This window comes from Biomphalaria glabrata, chromosome 7, assembly GCF_947242115.1.
Source record: "Biomphalaria glabrata chromosome 7, xgBioGlab47.1, whole genome shotgun sequence".
NCBI lineage: Eukaryota > Metazoa > Mollusca > Gastropoda > Planorbidae > Biomphalaria > Biomphalaria glabrata.
In genome coordinates this window covers 11,170,633-11,194,000 of record NC_074717.1, presented here as the reverse complement: position 1 = coordinate 11,194,000, position 23,368 = coordinate 11,170,633, and the positions used below count along the sequence as shown (strand labels likewise).

The 23,368-nt window shown below is 32.0% G+C and overlaps 2 protein-coding genes across 10 annotated transcripts in view; one reads left to right on the top strand and one right to left on the bottom strand.

Annotated features, from left to right (window-relative positions):
* LOC106056892 (paraplegin-like) overlaps positions 1-6,661 on the bottom strand; it is a 21,656-nt gene extending 14,995 nt beyond the window's left edge. Inside the window, exons 1-5 of one of the 7 annotated variants that reach the window (XM_056034297.1) lie at positions 6,561-6,661; positions 1,805-1,960; positions 1,439-1,633; positions 901-1,000; positions 184-309 (exon numbers count right to left, since the gene is read on the bottom strand). In XM_056034297.1, the coding sequence (XP_055890272.1) occupies positions 184-309; positions 901-1,000; positions 1,439-1,633 (421 nt within the window). In that variant the 5' untranslated portion in view covers positions 1,805-1,960; positions 6,561-6,661. The other 6 variants (XM_056034300.1, XM_056034298.1, XM_056034299.1 and 3 more) reach the window with 6 other exon arrangements.
* Positions 6,064-23,368, top strand: LOC106056900 (ankyrin repeat domain-containing protein 11-like). Of its 3 annotated transcripts, none has more exons than XM_013213816.2 (14): positions 6,064-6,198; positions 8,239-8,443; positions 9,080-9,170; positions 10,133-10,315; positions 10,494-10,685; positions 11,047-11,189; positions 11,322-11,523; positions 12,650-14,449; positions 15,393-15,625; positions 17,766-17,894; positions 18,076-18,174; positions 18,972-19,115; positions 19,225-19,320; positions 19,840-23,368. In XM_013213816.2, the coding sequence occupies exons 2-14, from the start codon at positions 8,414-8,416 to the stop codon at positions 20,020-20,022; spliced, it is 3,525 nt and encodes a 1,174-aa protein (XP_013069270.2). In that variant the 5' UTR covers positions 6,064-6,198; positions 8,239-8,413; the 3' UTR covers positions 20,023-23,368. The 3 variants fall into 3 exon arrangements, with proteins under 3 accessions (XP_013069270.2, XP_013069272.2, XP_013069269.2); XM_013213818.2 differs by lacking the exon at positions 6,064-6,198 and adding an exon at positions 6,460-6,595 and having other exon boundaries at positions 10,521-10,685; XM_013213815.2 differs by lacking the exon at positions 6,064-6,198 and adding an exon at positions 6,460-6,595.

Sequence of the window (23,368 nt, the reverse complement as noted above, 5' to 3'; positions counted from 1 at the left end):
AAATTGATACATCTTCAGAACTTTGGCATAGATTATAGTACAGTAATTTTAATGCATAGTTTCAAGCAATCAATAGATAAATATAGTGTTTTTTTTTCTGAATGTTTGCTTAGAATCAGATCTAAAAACAATTTCTATTATTTCAATCAATCAGATTTGTTTAAAATTTACAGCAAAACTCACTTTTCTTTCTTGCTTCCTCTTCTTCATCATCTGGCTTCTCTTGCCTATTTGCCTTGTCAGATTCATCTTTGTTTTCTTTTTTCTGGTTTTCATTCTCAGATGATGAATAAAGATATTTGTTTATATCTGCAACACAAACCTTTCAGTTTTATAAATGTTTCAACTCAATTAATAGAAGCTTAGTTCCAGCAATGGTTATTGTAAGGGCATCAGCTATTTTTATTTGACAAACAAAGAGATGTTCCTAAAAATAATGCAGATTGTTCACCATGATTCATTAATAAGGAATATCCTTTAAGATATCGCTGATAGGGGCAGGTATGATGACAGTGATTGTGTTATTTCTTTGTACTATTTAAGTATGAAAAAGAGTTATATCCCTTTGTTTATTTCTTGAGGCGCCCACAAATTCGAATTCAGGTAGTCACTTTTTTTTAAATATAAATACATTTAAAAAACGATCACCCAGATAATCTGCTCTTTCTAACCTACCCCTTTCCAACTGGTCCAGACAAGTGATAGGATCATAGCGTATTGAGAAAGCTAAAAGCATGAAATTGAGCACAACAATTGGTAAAAATATTTCTAATCGCAGATTTATTAATGTTAGTCTAGATCTATTACAAATTTAATTACACGACTGATCCAAACTAATTGATACATTTAATATAAGTTGTTGTTTTTTAAAGTATTTTTTTGTATTTTGCTTGTTAATACCTGCATTTATCCAACTGAAATGTACATTCGATGGAAATCTATTTGATTTGATCAAATAATATGAAAGCACTTGAATATATTTCTTTAATGCTGGCAATATCTGTGAAAACATGTTAAGTTGATGAAAACATTGTTCAGTAATTCAAACCTTACTGAGGAAAATATATATAAATCTTTTATTTCAAAGTTAAACTTGTGCTTCCATTAATAACATGCAGGCATGTTAACATAGTTTTGTGGACTAGGCTGAAGTTTTCAGCACATGTATCATGTATCAAAAAGAAAATTCAATTATATTTACATTGATGAAAAGGAAACTAAACTGAAGGGTTTGCAAGTTAAGACAATTTGTAAGAAAAATATTAATAGAGCCCCCTCCTAATTAAATATTTGAATAAAAACTGATTTTCAAACAATGAACTTTTAATTTCGAATAATTAGATGGATTAACTAATAATATTTTATTGGCTGTTGTTTTGTTCATTATAACAGGACAAAACAGTTTGTGAATATGGTGCTGAATGAAAATAAGATAAACCTTAGATTCTGGCCTCTGTGTTAGTACCAGCTGTGACTGTACTGTAGTTAGTTGCGAAATCAGTGTCTTAGATAGCTTCTTTTTTAAATATCTGTTATGAATACACTCCTCCACTAAATGTCGATGGTGTAGTAAATTTATAACCTTCTTTATCAAACATTCAGGCCTTAGGGTTTTACAGAGTAGTTTATCCATCTGTAAGTAAAAGACTACATTTTCAAAAATGGGTTTTGATTTTTCTTAATTAGATTTAAAATATAAACATAACAAACACTGGAAAGATTGTGTGTTAATCAATATTGAATAGCTTGGAAATGGCAAGAGTTTGAATGCTATAGAGTTTGTTTAAACTTATTTTAAAGATACCTCTGCTTTACTCCTTTCACAAAAGAATCCAAAAGAAAAGCCCCTTTCCACAATTTACTGCTCTCCACTTACAAACTATTTGGCCTTTTTATCTTTGCTTTGTCTACTCTTCCATGAAACAGTCTGAGAGGACCATCCCTTCCAAAATTTAAAACCCTGAGTTTATGATAAATGAAGATGTAATAATAATAATAATAATAATAATAAGATAACATAATTTTATTAATGTAAACAAATGTAAACAGTTGTTAACCTAAGCATTACTACTATAACAATACATGCAAAAACATGTGCCTTCAGCTTTAAAAACATTAGAACAAAACAAAAATATTGTTTATTTTTACTGTTTACTATGCCATTATAAAAAAAAGGAATGGACATTCAGTTTCATAATTCGTACATGTACAAATTGTGAGTCTACATGCCGAAGAATTTAAAAAAAAAACACTATTGTATTCAGCCTTAAAAATTTATTGAAATGAAACAATGAAAAAAAAAGATCAATTTTGGAACATTGACAGCTGGTAATTTTCAAATGTGAAAAGTGGTAAGGTAAAATAAGATAAAATTATTAGTTATCTAAGTCTTAATTCTAATGTACTTATTAGATATACTGTTTATACTGTTATAACTTTGTCCTGCACATCCACATCCACATAGTACAGAAAGTGCACACTATCTTGTGCACTATTCTAGAAGGAACAAGATGCAATGTTGCAATGAAGTTCCCCCCCCCCCCCCAAATATGGAAGATGACAAGTAAAGGAACTGTGAGTTAAAAGCTGATCTTTATGTGTGTTTGTCTAGATATACTTTCAAATTCATTGTATAATTAAACATCCTCATCTTTTCTAACTCCCATTCATTGAGTTATTTGGCTTAGCTTCACAGCAATACTGTGACAATGATCTAAATCAAGTAAAGTAGTAGAAGTCTAGGTTCCTACTACTTTTTCTAGTATTCTACACAATTATATGAATATTAGACTCATACACATAAAAATGAATTAATCATCATCATCATCATCAAACTCCATTTGAGAGAGGGCTTGAGAGGCTCAAATCCTGTCTTGCAAAAGCCCTGGACAGAAACCCTGCTGTCTTGCGTAGTGCATGTGCATATATGTCGCTATACAGGTTGAGAATTTTTGGTTTCCCAGACCTTTCGAGACGGAGATCTGCAAGTCTGGGACAGTCAAACAGAATATGAGGCATGGTTTCCTCTTCCTCCCCGCAGCGGGGGCACAGTGAATCAAAATTTGGCCATAGCCGTGAGAAATATGAGCCAACAGGACAATGGCCTGTCCTGCACTGCGCTATAATAGCTTGCTCAGGCCTGGACAGCCTCCACCACGGGGAAGTGCAGTCAGGGCGACTCATGCGCTCCTAGACTCCACGGGCTTTTGGGGAATAGTCCCAGCACTCAAACCACTTTTTCATTACTGTTTTTTGAATTGTAATAATGTTTATATTTTAGGATTAAAGATTAAAGCTCTAATTTTATTACATCACTTCCTGACAAGTAGTTTTCACAAAACAACAACAATGATGTAATATTATAAAGGATTTTAATTTCTCTTCTTTCATCCAGAGAAATCAGGGCAGCGGTTTCCTCCATAGCTCTTATGGGTGTTGTTTTGATTGCTTCTGTCATTATCCTTAGACCAATATTTTGAACCTTGTCTATTTTTCTTAGGTTGGTTTGGGCTGCTGAGCCCCATGCTGTGGCACAATATTCTAGTACAGGTCTTACATAACTGGTATAGGTCTTTTTCAGGATGTTGTGATTAGCTCCCCAATCTGTGCCAGCTAATTTTTTCAAGAGGGATAGTCTCTGGATGCCTTTACTCTGTGTTTTATCTATTTGGTTTTTCCAGGTTAGTCTCGGGTCATAGGTGACTCCAAGATAAGTAGGGCTGTCATTTTTTTCTAAAGCTTCCTTATCTAATGTTAATGTTAATGTTAGATGTTTTTGTGGGGTTTTTTTAGAGTTGAGTAGTACTCGAAATAACTATATCTAGATTGTAGGAAGTTAATAATTATAAATATAAAATTATTATAAAATGACTAGATCTAGAAGTAGTAGAAGTAATCTAAGTAGATCTAGAATAGATTCTAGATCTAGTTCAGTAGTTGAAAGTGGTTAGCCCTATTAATAATACCACTAATATTAGTACATATTACTAATTAATATTGAGAGTCTTGTAACTACTAATAGTGTCGTACGAACAGTACACTCTATACTCTATATAGAGACTATTGTCACTATTATAAATTCTAAGACATAACAAAGTTCAGTGATTTGAGTGATAACTTCATGATCATCCAACATCAATCAGTCTTAAAATTAGTGTCAATGGTCATTAGAATTGATATATTTAATATATTATATATATATATATATTTATATATATATTATTATTATAAATTATATTAATATTATAATTAAAGGTCTGGTGACTCATCTACTCTAAGTTAACTCTGTCTCTAGATCTAGATTCTAGAAAGACTCTAGAGATTCAGTCTAAAGTCTAAGATTGACTAGATTACTCCGACTCTTAGTCATATCTTAGAGTAGAGTATTCTAGACTGTCTAGATCTAGATCTAGTAGATGTAGAACTTTTTCTAGAGGCTAGAATGCCTACATCTAATCATCTAGTTATATAGATCTAGAGTCTAGACTAGAGAGTCTACTAGAGTATTCTATAGTGTAGAGGAGGGGTTCTAAACCTGTGGACCCCCTTGGGCGATTTACCAGGGTCGCCTAAGACCATCAGAAAAATATATTTTTCTTCTAGAAAACATGACATTCTACACATTTTTTAAAAAGTTATTCACTTTTTTTAAAAACTATAATTGTAATTCGAGGATAGATGTTGAGAAACAACTGAATCTAAATCATTTCAAACACTATAATGTTGCTGCATAAACATTGCAATATAATAGATTCTATATTATTTCAATTATTTATAGGGTGAAAATTTACAAGAAGCACATTCGTTTATAATTAGCAATATGCCATCATGTTGATGAAGGAAATATTTCCATTATGGAACAAACCTTGAAAATTGATATTGAACAAAAGAACGTTAAGAAAAGAAAATATATCAATTGAAAATTTCTTACAATTTTGTTTTACTTAAATAGTTAAAGCAGGAATTGAAAAAAACGCATCATTTGTAATGAAGTTGTAATGAGTCAATAAGGCTGTACAAACTGAAACATCATTTTGTTAACAAACATCCCAGCTTTGCCTACAAGGACAAACAGTATTATAGTATTAAAGATGACAAGAAAGCCAGGATATACAAATGATGGCAGTTTTAAATATGAGTTCTTTCTTTATAAGCCTATTGAAACGTCTACTACAGCACTTTTATGTATTAGACAAAATAGTTCATTCCTGTAAAAAAATAAAATCTTGTCCAAAAATATTTGTAGTTTCTGCAAAGATGCTGGTCAAAGTATTCTTGGTTGTTGGTTAGGGTGTTCACTTTTGGTACAGAATGAATCAGCCAAAAATAATCGGAACTTACTATTTAATTCATCTACGAACATAGTAATTTCCACATGAAAACTATGTTAGCCCTGAATTTTGTGAATATAATATTTATATTATTAATTATTATTCAGACTAGCCTAGAATCAGAGAATGACTCTAGAAATTTAATATTTTATAAAATAATGATAAATAATGTTAATAATATTGTTAACAATGTTACAGTTAATTAAGTTACTGAGTTATGAACTGTACTGTTATGTCACATTACTGTATTAGTTACTATTAGTCTGTAAGTCCTAGATCTAGAATCTAGATCTATATATATATCGACTATCGTATCTAAATTCTAAATCTAGAGTTAGAGTTTAAAGTTAGAGAATAGAGTTTCAATAGAGTAGAAACTACTTACTAGACTCGAGTCTATTAGAGTTATTAGTAATATTAGTAGTATTAGTATTAGTTATTAGTATTACTAGGAATCTAGTCTCTAGTCAGTCTAGTAACTCTAGATCTAGTATTAGTTACTTAAGTTATCAGAATTGAAGTTATTTATATTGTTCAGAGTTTTAATTAACTTTCGGTAACTAATTCCTAACTTTTTGTGATCTACTAGACTAGATCTAGATATTGTTAAATTCTAGACTAGATTTATTGTTGCATAATCCTAAATCTGGACATTCTGCTTGTAGATGTAAGTTCAATGACAATAACAAGAAATAATGATATTTTAATTTTGAAGTTACCTGTCTTGGTTTATTTTTAGTTTAGAAAAAAAATGTCATCCACTCGATACAAGCGTTACATATGGCAAGGAAGCGGCATTCTTTCGTTCGTTCCACCAATCAAATTCGACATTAGATTCTGTTTTAGTCTATGAGATAGTCTTTAAAAGGTGGGTATCATAAACTAATGAATTTATCATTGTTTTGTGCACTTCTTAGCATTGTGACATATTTTACAATGTGTATACGTTGTGCAGGGATTCGAAAATATGCATGAAGTTAAGATTGTGCTGATATATTCATCTTGAAAATTCGCTGAAATCGGGAAAGTTCGCGGATGTCACTTCCACAATGGCGGCCATGCTTGTATTGAAACTGTAGCAGTGAAAGCCGATCCAATTGTTTTCGAAATGGATGTGGATATAATTACAAATGTTGATGAAATTCAATATCCCATGTTGTGTGTTGTATGCATTACTAAGTCTCTAATATCACAGTAAATGTGTTAAACTTTCGGGTCAAAACTACTTACACTCTTGATTAGATCCATGACTATTCATTATTGTGGTAAGAAACTGAATATAGGTCATGACCCTATTTAGGCTATTACTGTACTATCACATAAGATAAGTTACTATGCTAGTATGCTACTTGGCTAGTACACAGATCGATCTGGATTTGTATATATCTTTATTATACTTGTAATGTACATCTACATCTAGCACCAGTCAATAGTCTTCTACTACTTCTAGAATAGATATTAAACACATTTAATTATCTGATTCCAATACCCCTAATAAGGCCTAATAACTAATTAATGGTAAAGTAGTAATCTTAGTGTCTTAGACGACTTACTATGACTTAGTATCACTTTGACTTTAAAACTTTATCAGTAATGATAGTAATCTGAGTAATGTCCACTAAGTCTACTAATGATTATTAATGATACTTATCAGTAGCTAATGATTATGATGTTATGAATTGTAATATAATGAGTAATGAATGCAGTCAAAAAACTAGCAAAGTCTCAGAACTGAGAAAAGTGAAAACTCAACAAGTCTTGATACTATTGATAGCTAGACTGTATATATATAGTTATAGATCTAGATTTTCACTTATTTAGTTTTTCTGTATCTAGTAAAATCTAGAATCTAGTTACATTTAGATTTTAGATCTAGAAATGACCTCTTTCAGTTGCAAAATGAGATGAAATGAATTCCTGGGCATTATAAATAAGCTAGTGAAGTGTTTAGTCCAAACAATGTTACCCAGACAGCTGTTCCCCCACTCCACACAGCTGATGTGTCCACCGCCCAAAGGAATAGCATGTGCTGATGGAGTTTGCTATCAGCTTGGGTTGTAACACTGTCACTGTGTGCTGCCTAAATGTTGCGGCTCCTAATTTTTCCATAGGGTTGACTCCTGCATCCTTACCGTATATGGCAGAAGAGGTATTTAAGAGTTTTCCTTCTCCTATCATCCTATGTGGGTTGCCCGCCATGGGGAAGCTTACTGGTTTAGCACCAGTTACTCGCTTTTGAGTCACATTGACTATGATTGACCTTTCTCATGTCTGTGATAATAGCTCCTTCAGGCTAGATATGGACTTGTTGTCAGAGGCTATTTGAGAAGCATGCCATTGGAAGCATTAGAGTGCAAGTTATTATAATCCATTTCCACTTCTGGCAAATACAATCTTATGAATCTTATGTCTTGTGGAACCTAGATCTAGATAGTAAACTACTATACAGGCCTAGGAAAGGTTCAGTCTTATGTTAATACTTTTGACTAAGGAGAATGTATAAAATAATAACATATAATTTTAATGAAATGGTCTTTGTTGACACATGACATGGGATGTAGGTTAGCCAAGATAATTGACTTGAATCAAAAAGAAATTTAAACTAAAATCAGACCAGTTAAAGAATATTGCTGGATCCATTGCACTGTTTTTAAATTTATGTGTATTCGTTGTGCAGGGATTCGAAAATATGCATGAAGTTAAGATTGTGCATACATTTTAATACTTATAAAAATAACATTTTTGGAATAATCAAAAACAAGTATAAAGACGTTTATAAAATAATTATTTATTGGTTAAATCTTGTTTATTTATCATAAAGAAATAAAAGGGAAATTTATACTTAGAATGCTTTTATAAATTTATACAAGTAAGCTGAAATGTACCAAAAGAATTTTTTTTTTTCCAGATTGAACGAATTTTGCAACATGACACTACTAATGAATGTTAAATTGTATAGTCTTTGCATCAATCCACCGGAAACCTAATGTTTTCCAGCATTCAACCCTTTTTGTTTTGTCTGTTGTTTTGTAATATATACTACCCATCGCCATTACTGAATTCAAAGGGTAGGACAAGTGGAAATGTCAGAGAAAAAATCCCCACCTCACAAGGTGAGTTTAAAACTGGTAGTACAAAGAAAAAATCAGAAGCCATTTTTAGCGGCTCCCGAATGGGGAAAAGAGCTATTTTATTTATATTAGTTTTGTGTGATCTTTTTCATTCATAACTCTAGCTTCATTGGTGTATTCACTTATTGATATAAAAAAAATAGCATTTTTTAAAAAAATCTCCCAAAATTTATTACATAGTGGTTCGTGCAGTGGGATGCCTTTTGTTTACACAGAGGGCTATGTTAGTCTCAAATCTCTTTTTTTTTTTTTAGCTGCTCTTATAAGATGAATAGGGGGCTTTTAGTTTCGTGCTGTCTGTCTGAAAAAAAATTGAAAAGCCGATTTCTCCTTTTAACAGTATAATTAAAAATAAACTAGAAAGTTAATTATTGATAATAATTTTTTTTTTTTTTTTTTGGATCAAAAACACCCCAAAATAATTATTTGAAATTTAATTTCTTTAGATACTAAAAAAAAACATGGCATAAAATTCCTTGTCCATTGGCAGATACAGTGGGGGCTGTCTCTGAGTTTGTGTGATAAGGCAAACTCTATTCAATCTTATTTTTTAACAGTTACTTCTAAAAGCAATATAATTAATTCTTAATTTTTAAATATTTTTTCTTTTCAAATTAGGACAAATCTGCCTTGAGCAAACTTGTACCAAACGATGGCAAATTAAACAAAAGGAAAGTTGTGCCTCCAACATCTCCCACAGAAGAGGATGGTAAGTGAATAAATATATATAGCAGATTAAAAACTAGCCCTTCTTTTATTGTGTGGAGATGTTTAAATTTTTTTTTTTTTAATTGAAAATAAAAACCTTTTTAATATAAAATGTATTGGGTTTTCTTCTTTTTTCTCATTTTTATGTTGGAGCGTTCAGATGACTAAATTAATACATGAGATGAACTGCACAATGGTTTCCAAATCAGGGAACTCTCCATATAGTTTTCTTTCTATTGGGCTGTTTTGGTGCCAGTGTCTTGTAGGAACCACCAGTTCGCTTGTGTGGGCTCCTTCAGTTGGGGGGGGGGGGAGAGCCCGGCCCCCTACCTGTGCAACGGGATTCCACAGTCAGGATGCCACACCTATTAGAATCATTACTAAACTCCTACATAGTTGAGGTTGCGTGTCAATGTATTATGTGCCAGGAGGCCCATTGACTCTGACTTCAGCATGATTTTCTTTTTGAGTGTGCTCCCATAGCCTTTGATCACCCAAGATCATCTGCATGGCAGCAGGTGTTTATTTTTGGAGTTTTCTCTCCTAGATGAACTGCTATCCCTAGCTAAAGAGCTTCATCTACCCAGGTTTAGAGTTAGGAATGATATATTAGTAAATATTGTAACCACAGGAATACTCCACCTCATCCTCCATGACTGCAAACCAGTTGGTCTGTGGCTGTTTATTTGGTATTCACAGCTAACCCTTAAATCTAAGAGTCCTTCCCCCATCCGCCACCTGTGGAAGCACTTGGTAGAAGGTGGTAGCTCCCCTAAGTTGTATTGAGTGATTTCATTTCTCATTGTGAAAATGTTTTCTATAAAAGGGAAAAATACATTTATTTAGAATAAACGTGTGAAAAAAAAACTTTTAATAGTTTGCCATTAAGTGTATCACTTTTTTTGTCGCCAATTAATGTTTTCTCTATATTTTTGTATTATTATTATTATTATTTTTACACAGCGGAGAAAAAAGCTCAACAACAGGTAAAACGTAAGCGTCTAACTATGCCAGAAGGATCACCTGAACATGTGGGGATAGGGTCTCCTCGTGGTGCTGGCAGTGTTTCTCGTCTCAATGTGCCTCTGTCTGAGAGACAACAGATGGCGCTCTTAATGAGAATGCAAGATGAGTCCACTGTAGGAGGTAATTAAAAAAAAATATTGATAAATCAAATTCCCAACAGTGTTATATTAAAGATATGTTTTATTAAATAAACTTTTTTTTTTCTGAAGCAAGATGATTGGTTAATGTCTGTACTTTCTACCTATTTATTATTAAATGAATTTGTGACATTAAATTTAACAAGTAAAAACTGCTTCAGATGCATCACCCAAGTCTCCTTCTTCAGGAGGTCAGGTTAGCTCTACAAAGCGCACTCCCGCTGACAAGAAAGTCAATAAAAGAAATGAGCGTGGAGAGGCTCCCTTACATATGGCTGCCAAAAAAGGTGACTATAAGCAAACAAAGCGTTTGATAAAAGCTGGAGCCAGTGTCAATATGAAAGACTATGCAGGTAGGCAAGACAGTAGAATTTTTTGTTTCATAGTTAAATACATTTTGAACTTATTTACTTATGCCTATTCTATTTTTCTATTTTTAAAAAAATCTGTTTATGTCCTTGTGAGATACAGTGCTCTTTTTCTGAAGCTGTTCCCTTATTTTCCCAGCAGTCATAGCTGCTTCCTCTTTTTCCTTTCTCTACCATAACTTCTCAAGCCATTTCTCTTCTGCCATCTCAAGATGGAAACATTTTATTTTTAATCCATTTTTTGGATTTTTTTAAAATATAAACTTTAAAAGTGAAAAACATGACATTAATTAATATCTCATAATTTAAATATCATTATAAAGCCTATGTTTTTCTTCTATCGTAGGCTGGACAGCTCTACATGAAGCATGTAATTCTGGCAACTTGCGAGTTGCTCGTTGTTTGCTGAAAGCTGGTGCAGATGTAAATGTTCAAGGTTTTGATGATGACACCCCATTACATGATGCCTCAAGCAATGGACATAAAAAGGTATTACATTTCAAAGAGGGGAATATAGTGTCTAAGTTACTAAAAATTAAGGGCTACTGCACATTTCATTATTATAACTTTCAGAATCTCTGATTATAAATTTCATGTAAATATAACTTTTTTTATTCTTAGCTTGTCCAGCTGTTACTTAGCCATGGGGCCAATCCCCATCAACCAAACCTTAAAGGCAAAACTGCCATAAATGTGGCTTCCAACAGTGAAATAGAGGCCCTCTTGAAAGGAACAAGCAGTTACAGTGATATTGAAACTGAGGACTCGTCTTCGGATAGTAATACTTCTAGTAAAGATGATGATCGCAATAACCTTGATGATGGTATATTATTTTTGCTGTTGTTGTTTTTTTTGTTGATTTTTTTTTTTCAAAGTCTGTTGTTTTTTTTTTAAATTTATTTATTTAAATTGAGACAAGCAATAATGATTTTAATTTAAATAGGGTACAGTTTGTTTTTTTTTATTCTCAGCTTAATTTTGATAAGTTACTATATTTAAAGTAGGTTTCTGGTTCTTGCATGTGATCCTAACTTTTAGTAGTCTTCCAGTAGAACTGTATATCTCATGAATGGCTTAGTTGAACCAGTGATGGGCAAACATTTTTTTTAGAGGGGGTCAAAACTACAAGTAAACATTTTGGTGGGCCTTAAACAAAATTTGATTACAAAAAAATACAGCGAGTGAGTAAAGACATGTTTATAAAATCAAAATAAATGCTATGTGATTTATGATGCTTCAAGTAATTTTTGTAACTATACTTCATAATTTGATTGAAATGGGGCATAGAGTAATTGTAAAACTAATTTGTAAACATTTAGAAATAATTGAAATGGTAATTAAAGTGTAGTTTAATTCTAGCCTGTTAGTTTTGTTTCATTATTTCACATGCCACATTAAATGGCACTCTGGAAATAGCTTAATCTTTTTCCATTGCACTGAATTTTGAAATCTTTTCAATTCACCAATAAAGTCTCCTCTAGTTATCTCGAAAATTCATAAGCTTATCAGCATTCAGTGAATTTAACCTTGTGAAAAGAGACAATCATTTTTAGTCAACTAATTGCATTAAATAACTTGTCAACAAATTTATTTTTTTTAGATCAACTCTTATTAAAAACTTGAATCTATACTCTGTGAGTTATTTTTTATTATTATTATAAACTATTTAATGATTGAACCTTTTAAGGGCAAAGTTGGCCTGTCGGATGTAGTTTGCCCATCACTGCATTAAAATATAATTAGAAAGGATACTTCATATTCATAATTTTATAATAAAAATTTAAATGAAAAAAGGTTTGTATGTTTTATAGTATACTTTAGAAGGTTTAAGTAGTACAATTTTCAAATTAGAAAATTTAGCGTATCCATAGTTTATTGGTGGAACTAACTCATTTTACAGTTCAAGACAATGTTTCTGTAACAAAAATTTTTTTTACATTTTTCTACAGAGTTTAAACCACATGGTACACCAAATAAGCAAGACCTTGCTGGTCCACTCCCTTCAATATCTTCTACTGTTGGATGTTCTACCTCTCTTAGTGTGGTAGGAAACTCCTATGTAAGGCGGCAGCATGTTCCTCCCTCACCTGATAAATTAGCTGCCTCTACTCGGCTGCTTATGAAATTACAGACCAAAAAATCTTCAAATGTGGACGATCAACCCAAGACAGAGTGGGATGTCTTGACGGTTGACCCTGGCTGTGAGGTGTCTTCAGAAAGTGATTCTAATTCATCTAGACTTTTGTTTGATCGGCAAAAGCCTCCAAAATTAGAAGACACTAAACTGATACAGTCAACATCCCTTCGAATTGGTAGAGCTCATGTTATGGATGATGGTTGCCCTGATTCAACAGTCACACCGCAAGGTGCTTCGGTGTCAACTTTTATTCCTTTAGAAAGAACTGTTACTGAACCATTTACGCCACGTGGGATTGATAATTTAACTACTAACAGTGATGGTGAAGAACTTTGTGATGTGTTTTCTAGTACTCAAAGCGGTAACCCTAAAACCTCAAATATTTTCAATAGCACATCTCTCTGCTCAAACTTAAGTCACCCTAGTGACACCAGCAAGCAAATTTCTCTGCAGACATGTCAGCCACCTCGGCCGCAGCTACATTCATCTCTTTCAGTGCAGCAACAGCATTCTCAGCAACACATTCCTGGCCAAAATGTCACACATATAGGGTCTCGGCACAGTTCAAAGTTACCAAATGCAACACAGACATTACCCAGCTCAAGTATTGGCTTGGACCAATCAGGTGTTTCATCTTCATTTCAACCTTCGTCCACATCATCACATTCTCAGCGTATGGGAACATCTTGTCAGTTTTCTTTAGTGTCATCATCGTCTTCTTTGCCATCTTCATCATTATCATCCTCTACAGTATTGGGCTCTGGATTACCCCATCATCCACTGCACTCTTCAGCATATCAGACAGGTCACAGCACAGTTTTAGCTCCCTCCAGCAGTTCACATGTGTCGTCAGACTCTAGACCAGGGACAGTTCCTACCTCTCTACCATTCCAACCTTTCTCAGCAAGAGGAAACAAAGGTGGTGGTAGCATTGTGACTGGTCTAAGTGACAGGGCTATCGCAGCCTCAGGAAGTGCAGTTGTCTCATTGGTGTCAACAATGCCATCTGCCAGTCACATCACCTCCATGGAGCTTAGCAGGGGGGCTCGCTTGGAAGAAAAATCAGACACTAGCAGCTGTGATTCTCCCCTTAGGGTTGACCAAGATGATTCTAATCCTGTTTCTTCTGAACAGGGCAGTAGACCTTCAACCCCCAAAGTTCCTCCACTCAAAATCATCATGCCACCCAAAGTTGGTGGGCCTTCTGCTAATGTTTCAAAACCTTTAACCAAACCAGCACTTCCATATGTGGTGAATCCCATCACAGAAAGCGAAGGCTGGGATGTCTCAGATGAAGGGGAACAAAGAGCATTACAGAGTTGTTCCCTTACATCTAATCAGGATGGTGGGGATGTCTCAACTTCTCGACCTTCTTCTAGATCTGGTGCTGGAGTTTCCTCATCAGATGTGAAAAATGAACAAAATGCTAGGAATTTAGACAATGATGAGACAGCATCTCGTGAAAGTGATCTGCGTGCTGAACAGACAGACGGATCAGGTGGTAAATCAGATGAAGGCAAGGAGAAGAGGCCAACCCGTACACTACGCTCACATACAGCTATGATGCAGCAACAGCAAAAGGCTGAGAGACCCTCAGAAAAAGAAAAAAATGGTAAGTACTTAGAGCAAGATTCCCAAGGGAACCCTGAATCATAGCAAAGTCCTGGATAGTTTTTTTTATTTAACACATTTATTCCTATTGCAATAGAATGCTGTGTTAACAGTTAACTCTTTATAAGGTACAATGTTGTTTGAACAGGAAGAGCTAGTCTACTCTTAGTTTTGTACAGAACGAAAAAATACTCTCAACTTTTTTTCTACAAATTTCTGCTAATGAGCATTTTCTGTCTGCCCTAAAGTTATTAAAGTAGAAATTTGAAACTAGATTTTTTGTTCTATTTTTAATTTTCTGTTGTTTTTTTAAGTTATCTCTCATCTTTATTTTTCTTGAGCTATAGAGCTCAATACTATAGCACATTTGAGGATTCTTTTAATTATATACTGAAGTAACTCAATATTAAGTTGATTGGAGTTAAATCCTTTCAAACTTAATCGGCAGAAAAATAACATAGATGTCCAAAACTTTGAACAGAATTTCAAATAAACAAAATATAAACTTAATTAATATTAGTACAATTTCTCTGATAATAATATAGCTTGACTGACTTGAAGAATTGATCTAAACTTCAATATTTTTCCTTGTCTTTCTTTTTTATATTATAGTATCTTGAAAAGACCTTTCCATAAATATTCATTTTTACTCTTTATTTTTGAATATTCTTTTCAATATTTGTAGTGTATCTGTTGTCAAAAAAGTAGGTCTTGACTTGAACATTCATTGAGAACATTTATTTCAGTGTGACAAATGAAATGTGTATTGTGCTTTATTGTATAATATTACATATACAATTTTATTAGTAACTTTAAAAGCTTAAATTTTAATTTTTATTGAGTCGGTAAAGTTTTGAAACTTCATTTGTTGCTGAAAAAATTCCAAATACACACATGGCTTGCTGAAACTTTAACATATTTTCTGTATGTATTGTTATCTTTAGGTGGTACAGATGTTAAAGAAGAGGTGGATAATTGCAGTACAACACGGTCACAAAAGGGAGATGAAATTGCTGCTGATGACTCAAGTTTCCCACCAAGAAAAAGAAAGTTGCGAAATAAAACAGAACAGCAGACTCATTTGGTTTCAACTGGTAACACAACATCATCAAAAACAAATCAACCATTGGAAAAACCACCAAACCCTTATGAAACATATCTGAATCTTCGGAGAAGGGTAACTCTCAATGCCATTTTTATCTTTACTAAGCACTATTAACGTTTTCTAATCAAAATAAAATCTTTATAGTCTTTATAGTTGCCTCCCAGGCGTGCCACTATTTTAAGATATAGCTGCCTCTTTTTATCAATCTACACCTATTAGTCATCGTTCATTACTACAAACTATCCTCGTCGGTCATAACTTCTACACATTAAATTCTCAAGTCACATCTACATCCTATTAAATCACATAAAATCTACACCTAGATCTAGATATCAAACACATGTACAACTCAATATTCATTATTATAGGCTTAAAAATATAATTTATTAAATATCAACCAGTGTTTAAACCAAAGGTTCCTATTTCCGGTTAGAATTTCCTGTTTGAAAAATCCTTCCCATACCCTAAGAGGAGGTAACTCTGAATTTAAAAATTCTTTACAAAATAAACATTTTGAAAAAAAATATTAAAAAAAAAAACATCTCAGACTAATAAATAAATAAACTTTAAAAAATAGAATGATATGACTTAGTTAAAAAAAAATATATTAGTATTTGTTTTTTTTTTTTTTTCATTCTAAAGATATTAAAAGTATATATTTTTAACGGCCTCCGAAAGGGGAAAAGACGCTATTAGATTTCGCAAACTAGAAGAGAAAATGAAAATCAGACATCATGATAATTTAGATCATTCAAAGTTCTGATGCAACAGCTACTTTTTCTTTTCCGAAAGTGAAACATCTAATTTTTTAAATTATATATATATGCAAGAAGATTTTTCAAAAAATTACACCACTTTTCAATGAAAAACTTCAGGGGAGGTAACTTTTTTAAAAAGGTCATGGACTTCTTCATTAATAATTCAAGCTTCATTCATAGATTTGCGCATTGGTACAAAAAATTTGCATCTAAGGTCACAATGGTAATCAATGGATCATTATAAAATATATTTTCCATTTATTTACTAACTCATTGAATAGAATGCTAATACAAATGTTGTTCTTAAAAAAAATTTGATACGAACCTCGTTTTAGTTATAAGTTTAAAAAATAACAAACTACTTTTATAGCGCGCAGTTTTGACATATCCTCATTATAGGGACTTACACTTAACAGTCTAAAAAAGACTAAATAGAGCCCAGATCTAGATATATTTATAATATATTATTATAAATGTAATGATAATTTATTGAAAATTTTAAGTATTAACGCAATAACTTATCTTCTGACAGCTTAGGGGTGCAGTTTTTTTTGTTATGTAAACAATAGTATCACATAAAGAGATGAATTGGATTAGAACAGGATAGTACATCATTACTCCATTACCCGGTAACAAAAGGCCTACTATCCAAGATCAAAACATTGGCCTAGGTCAAGTAATTTTAAGATTAAACGTGTAAATTCATACGAGTTCTGGTCTAGATATAGTAGATTCTGTATCAAGATTCTATATCTAATTCTAGATCTAGTTCTAGACCTAGACTTAGATCTTGAATCTAGATTTAGATCTAAAACTAGGTCTAGATCTAGCTAGATCTTTGTCTATTTTGTATGACAAATGACAATGGGGATATTAATTTTTATTAGCGAGGGGAAAGTCTTGTTGTTCACAATTGTAGCTTAAAGTAGGTCAAGAATTTTTTTTTCGTGTTGCCAATTTATCTAATTTTGTTAGAAGAATAAATCTTTTTTAGTTTCTCTTTATTACATGTAACATGTTATTAATTTTGAATGTATGAATAAGGTTAATAATTATTATTTAAAAAAATATAAGTGTACGCTAAAGAAATATATGGAGATGCTGTAGCTGAGGGGTAAAGCACTTGGAACTGGAAGTCCTGTGTTCGAATCCTTATGAAGACTCTAGGTGGACCACTTCGGGGGCTGATTTTAAGTTAGTGTTTCCACTCAAACTGTCTTTGTAACCATGTTTTAACTAAGACATATCATTCTATTTTTCAGTTGGGGCAGGGCTTATACAATCGGGCTACCAACCTGTTCGTTTTAAAAACTAATAAATAGCGATACACATCTAGTTTTCATTTTCAAAAACTTCCAATTTTCAAACCTTTCTTTCATAATAATAAGATAATCCTAAGTGATAACTCTATCAAAGATGGGTTTTCAGAACTAATTATTTCCTTCCCTCTTCAGATAGCTTCACGGCACCGGACACTTTGTAATGTTGCACCCAAACCTCCAACTGGTTTTAAAGATTTTTTAATGGTCAACTGTACTTATATTTTACAAGGCAATTCTACAAGTACTTTGTCAGTTCCAATGGTAAGTTTTTGTGTAGAACCTTTTCTCTTATGGCTTATCTAGATAGCTATAAACCTAGAAAGATTAACATTTGAAAATATTTTAAATAATATATTGTTCAATTTATATTAATTTAAAAACAAAATGAGAAAAAAAAATCTCTTTCAAGAAAACAAACACTAATTAGCATATTTGTTAATAGCTACCTCCACCTAATCTGGTCACTGAGCCTATGAGAGAATTTTTCATACAACAAGAAAAAGAAAGATACAGATTAAGGCTGCAGCATGTAATTGAAAGAGTAAGTCTATTCTAATTTATTTTCCTTTATAATTCTGTTAAACCATTTTTGTATTCCTCTATATGAAAATTCTGGTTAAAAATTCTTCTTTACTATCATCATATCTTAACAACATTATCATCAAATTCCATGTAAGGGGTGGGGGCTTGAGAGGCTCTAAGAGCAAGTGGCTTCCCAAACTTAATCATACAGAATATATATGGCAATTTTTGGGATAGTCAAAAAGGATTATGAGAAACTGTTACCTTTTCAAAGGATGCAAATTTGGCCTGAACCATGTGAAGTACAAACCAGTTGGACTGTGGTCTGCCCTGCATTGTGCTTTAATGATCAGGTCTGGTTGTGGGTCAGTCTTGGCCCTCCTTTGTTCCCAGACTCACTTTCTGTCATTGGTCCCATTTCATAAAAGAATTTAGTAGAAAGGCTTTTATGGTAATGTCATTGTATGTTTTTTGTGTTTTATAAATTTAAAGTGTCCTTTTCCTATGCACATGTGTATATGCTATATATACCATTTTTGAAGCAATGTAAATAAGGAACTATGTGCTATAAAATAGCTATTTGGTATCCAGATAATCCATAACTAAAACATGGCCGTGCTGCTAGAGCCATGGCCAATCAAACATTACCATTCAGTGTTTGTACAATAAGTAGTCAAAAAAGATCTTCATTTTTGTCCTGCAGAATCTGCTAACGATAATGGTCTTATAATTAAACAAGATAATTAGATATGTTTTAACCAGAGCTTAAAATATAATTTGTATTTTTTGTTCAATGTTTTCTGTCTTTTTCACTAGGAAAAACTGATGTTGTCCATTGAACAAGAGATTCTGAGGGAACATGGCCGTGCTGCTAGAGCCATGGCCAATCAAACATTACCATTCAGTGTTTGTACAATTTTAAGAGAAGAAGAAATCTATAACCAGCAGGAATTAGAACAAGTAGATAAAAATATTTATCTTTGTAAACTATTATCAAGCTAATTTAGCAATTATTAAAAGTGTAATAATTTCATTTATCTTTATTATTTTAATTAATTTTTTTTTTCAGGTTGAAGACAGAGATAAAAATGTCCGGTCTCGATACAATGGTCGGCAGTTTCTTTCTTGGCTACAAGATGTGGATGATAAATATGAAAAAATTAAGGTATGTGTATTAATTTTAAATTGGAATGTTTATAGCCAGTCTTGAAAGTAATTGCTGCTTCTTCCTGAGTTTGAACCTTAACTCATACAAGTTTATTTGTGAGAGAACATTTTTAAGTAGAAAAGATAGGGTTTACTTTTTCAAAATGAGAATTTTTTTTATTTTTTTTTATAAGATGCCAACTAAGACAATGGATTTTTCTTTTTTTACTCATGCTGTTCCTCTGCTTTTATTAGATCTAGTCTGTATTTACATCATTTAAATTAAGTAGTGCTTTCAAGACATTTTTGTTTCTCTTTTAATCTAGATCTATTTAAATGTGACTCTCAGAGAAATATTTACAAATGAAACAAGAACATTTAACTTAATTACTAACACCTCAATCGAAAATACATAAAACACAAAAAAAAATATTGAAGGCACATAACCCTTCTTTATCTAAATTCTTTTCATTTGTATCAATTTTTTTTTTTTAAATAACTGTAAAATAAATGAGCAATGGTTTTTACTTTGTTTTAGCAACTTCTTCTGCTGCGTCACCACCACGAGGCAGAATCTCTGTATGCTGTTCAGAAACTAGACTGGGAATGGAAGCTGAAAGAGTGTGGGCTGTGTGACCACAAAAACACTCCAGTTATTGATGACCTCCATGTACCTATGGTGACAGTTAGCGATGAGTTTGAACTCCTACCCAACTCCTAACCCAGGCCTTTTGTTTTCTTCTTGTTGTTGTTTTTTTCTGGTTTGGTTTTCTTGTTGTTTATCATCATGTTAAAACAATTTTTTCATGGACTTGTATTTTATTCTTTTAGCAGGAAGGGCTTTCAATGAGAGATTGTATTTTTTTGTAGCTGATGTTGTGTTTGCTTGTAGCAGATGTTTTGTTTGCTTGTGCAGTGAATGTAGAATTTTTTTTTTTTCATTAAGGAGCTAACTTAGAACTTTTGACACTATAAGCAAAATGACTAAATAAATGTCATGTGACCAAAATAATATGCTAGAGCTTTATATTTGTTGTTATAAGCTACACTTTGAGGATTTACAATCTAACCTTGCTAGGCCACTTCACACAGTTTTCTTGCAGAACTTAAAAGGAACTATATATGTTGACAAAGTCATGACTAGTCATGAGTTTTTGGTATATAGAATTTGGTGGAACCATATTGTCATTTGTATTTGCTTTATAGAATTTGTTTGATCCACATCATTCAGATTTTGTACAAATTAAAAAGATTTGCTTGGAAAAGTGTGAGCGTGTGATTTACTGTAATTGCTAACAACATTAATTTGGAAAAGGGGGGGGGGTATACAAGTTGTAAAGACTCCATTGAAGCTCTAGATATTTTCTTTAGACTGACATTTCTGAGTGATGGTGTATGGATTGAATTTTTGTTTTAATGTCAACTATATGTATAATCTTTTTATGGGCATTAGCAGCACTAGTACAGTTCCAAAAGATGATAATGACAAAGGATATTGAAACATAGTTTATATTTAAATCTTATTAGAGATGATTGTTAGCAGTCATTTAATTATTCCTTATGTGCATATTTTATTGGAAATCCAGCCAATTAATAAAAGTTACTTACATTAAAAAAATGTATAAGCCCAAATATGTACACTCTCTAATTTTATGAATGTTGGCTTTTTAGCTACTAGACTAGTCTAATAATTGGCTGTATGTTATTGAATTCTAAGCCTTTAGTCTCAACCTAGATCTGACTCTACCAATAGCTGAGTTTGACAGCCCTCATGTTTTAATCTTGTTTCATATTGTTTATGCTTGTACATACATCCTTGACCAATTAGCCAAAGCTAGATCTTCTACTTAACCTTTTACCTATCAGTGATATATTTTCAACTCAAATTATTGTCATTTAGATATTTTTTTTTTTTTACAATGTTGTTGTTGTTAAGGAAAAAAATTAGGACAAAAAGTTTTTTAATATTTGAGAGCATAAACAGATGTATTTAGAATCAGCAGGAAGACAATACATTTTTTTAAATGTATTTTTATTGTATGTATAATGTGTAATAGACAGTGATATTTTTGCTGAACTAGCAGGTGTAAAAGCTATTTACAATTATGATCTTTTGAATTGATTTAATCTGAAGAAATTTTTTTGAAGTTCTAAATAGTCGTAGGTTTTGAATTTTCCACCATTTTTTTTTTTTTGTTTTTTTGCTGGAGGTATTGGCTACAGAATCTTTAGACCTTATATTCAAACAAGCATACAAGTCCAATAGAGGCTTCAAATCAGGGCTTAGTATCGAATGTCTCCAATGAAAATAATTTCACAATGGGTCTGTGTACATGTTGTAATAATATTTTTTTAATGAGCAAATTCCTTGTGTATGATTGTAAACAATTTAGCTATGTAAGTTGTCATAAAAAATGATGACTTTTAACAAAAGTGTCTAGTGGCTGCAGTCTTGTAACCCAATGTTCACTCATGTTCTTGTCTGTCTCTACCAGTTTCACATTCACCAGTGCTCATGGCTTTGTTGTTGCCGCCATTTTTTGTTTTGTTTATAATACAAAGATGTATATAATTTTCATGATTTACATTTTATATGTATATTTGTGTGAATGTCTTTGTATATATATTATATATATACATACTTTATATTGAAATATGTATAAATATATAATCTCTATATATTTATATATATATCTGATATGTAAAGTAGTGGCTTGTTGCTTTGATTGATTTACCTCAAATTTATAGATATAAAAGAAATATTTTTCTATTTAACACGTTGAAAAAAAACAACAAAAAAAAAATGTTTCATTCACAAGTCACTCTTTTTCTCTCATCATTAGTTGTATTATTTGTTTGTTATCAGGAGTCCTTTTTGTAACAATTTATTGTTGAAGTGTTGTATGAACATTGTTTTCTAGATATTCTCTACACTTGTCTTGGGAGTTTTCAGTAAAAATCACACTTTTTGCCATTTTGTCAGTCCCCTTTGTTTTGTTTTCAAAGCAAATGTGCTACTTTGTTTTCACCCTCTCCCCTTCTTGTCTTACCCTTTCAAATCACTTCTTTATCATCTCTTCATCAGTATGGCTCAGTACTTTCTTGTGTGCATTAGAAATTAAAAGATTTGGGATAAAGTGGATTTCTTGAGACCAAAAGCTTCTGTTGTTAGTTAAGTGTTTTTAAATTGTCATTCATTTAGTAATTATTGTTGTCCAATTAATTGGTGGGTTTGTGTGTGTGTGCTGTATTATTTGAAAGCACTGTCCCATTTTGAACTTTAATTATTGGTAATTTTCATTAAATAGACAATAAACTTGTGATTAATTTTTTTTTTAATTTAGAGTTCATTGCTCATAGTTCTTCATGGGAAACATTATCATTATTAACTTTTTTTTATTGATTTTAAATTTATCTTTTGTTTAACTTCTTTTATTGTTTCAATAAGCTTTAAAAAAAGAACATTGGATTTTAATTTTAAACATCTTGAAAACTGTCAATTTCTTTTGGTGTGCTGTAAACATTATTAGTATTAAAACATGCTCTGCCTATTAGGGGCAAAAAATAAGCCTAAAATGTTTCATCTGTTTATTTTGTTTAACCACTTGTGAACTCAGTAGAGCTTGTTTTTTTGTTCATTATTATTATTTTGCTTTAATAATTTTTGATGATTTAAAATCAGTTGTACAAGCTTTTAAATAGATTTTCTCAACCAAATTGTGTGTGCGGTTTCAGTAACTTGAGAGAGTTGTGACCTTCATTTGTCATATGTTTCATATCATTTTGTTATTAGTTTCCACTGCCAATTCTGGTTCACCACATCATGACATACAGTGTTGTACAGTGTCAACCAATGACTTATGTTTGTGTTAGATTCTAATTTTGTTGACTTCTTACTTGATGTACAGATTAGTGTGTGAGTGTGTGCAAGGCTTATTGGAATAGTCAACAATTTGATGTCTCTTTGTTGCTACTAATTCAATGTGTCCAGTAAATCTAGAGTAAACCAAACAAACAAAAAAATAAATATATTCATGTGCTTTTATGTAGAACTTGACTTTCTTTGA

Excerpts from the sequence above, each read along its gene's own strand:
- LOC106056900 (XM_013213816.2), top strand. The coding sequence starts at position 8,414 with ATGTCAGAGAAAAAATCCCCACCTCACAAG. Across the intron at positions 10,316-10,493 it reads AGATGAGTCCACTGTAGGAG|ATGCATCACCCAAGTCTCCT; the intron begins GTAATTAAAAAA and ends AAACTGCTTCAG. Across the intron at positions 19,321-19,839 it reads ATAAATATGAAAAAATTAAG|CAACTTCTTCTGCTGCGTCA; the intron begins GTATGTGTATTA and ends ACTTTGTTTTAG.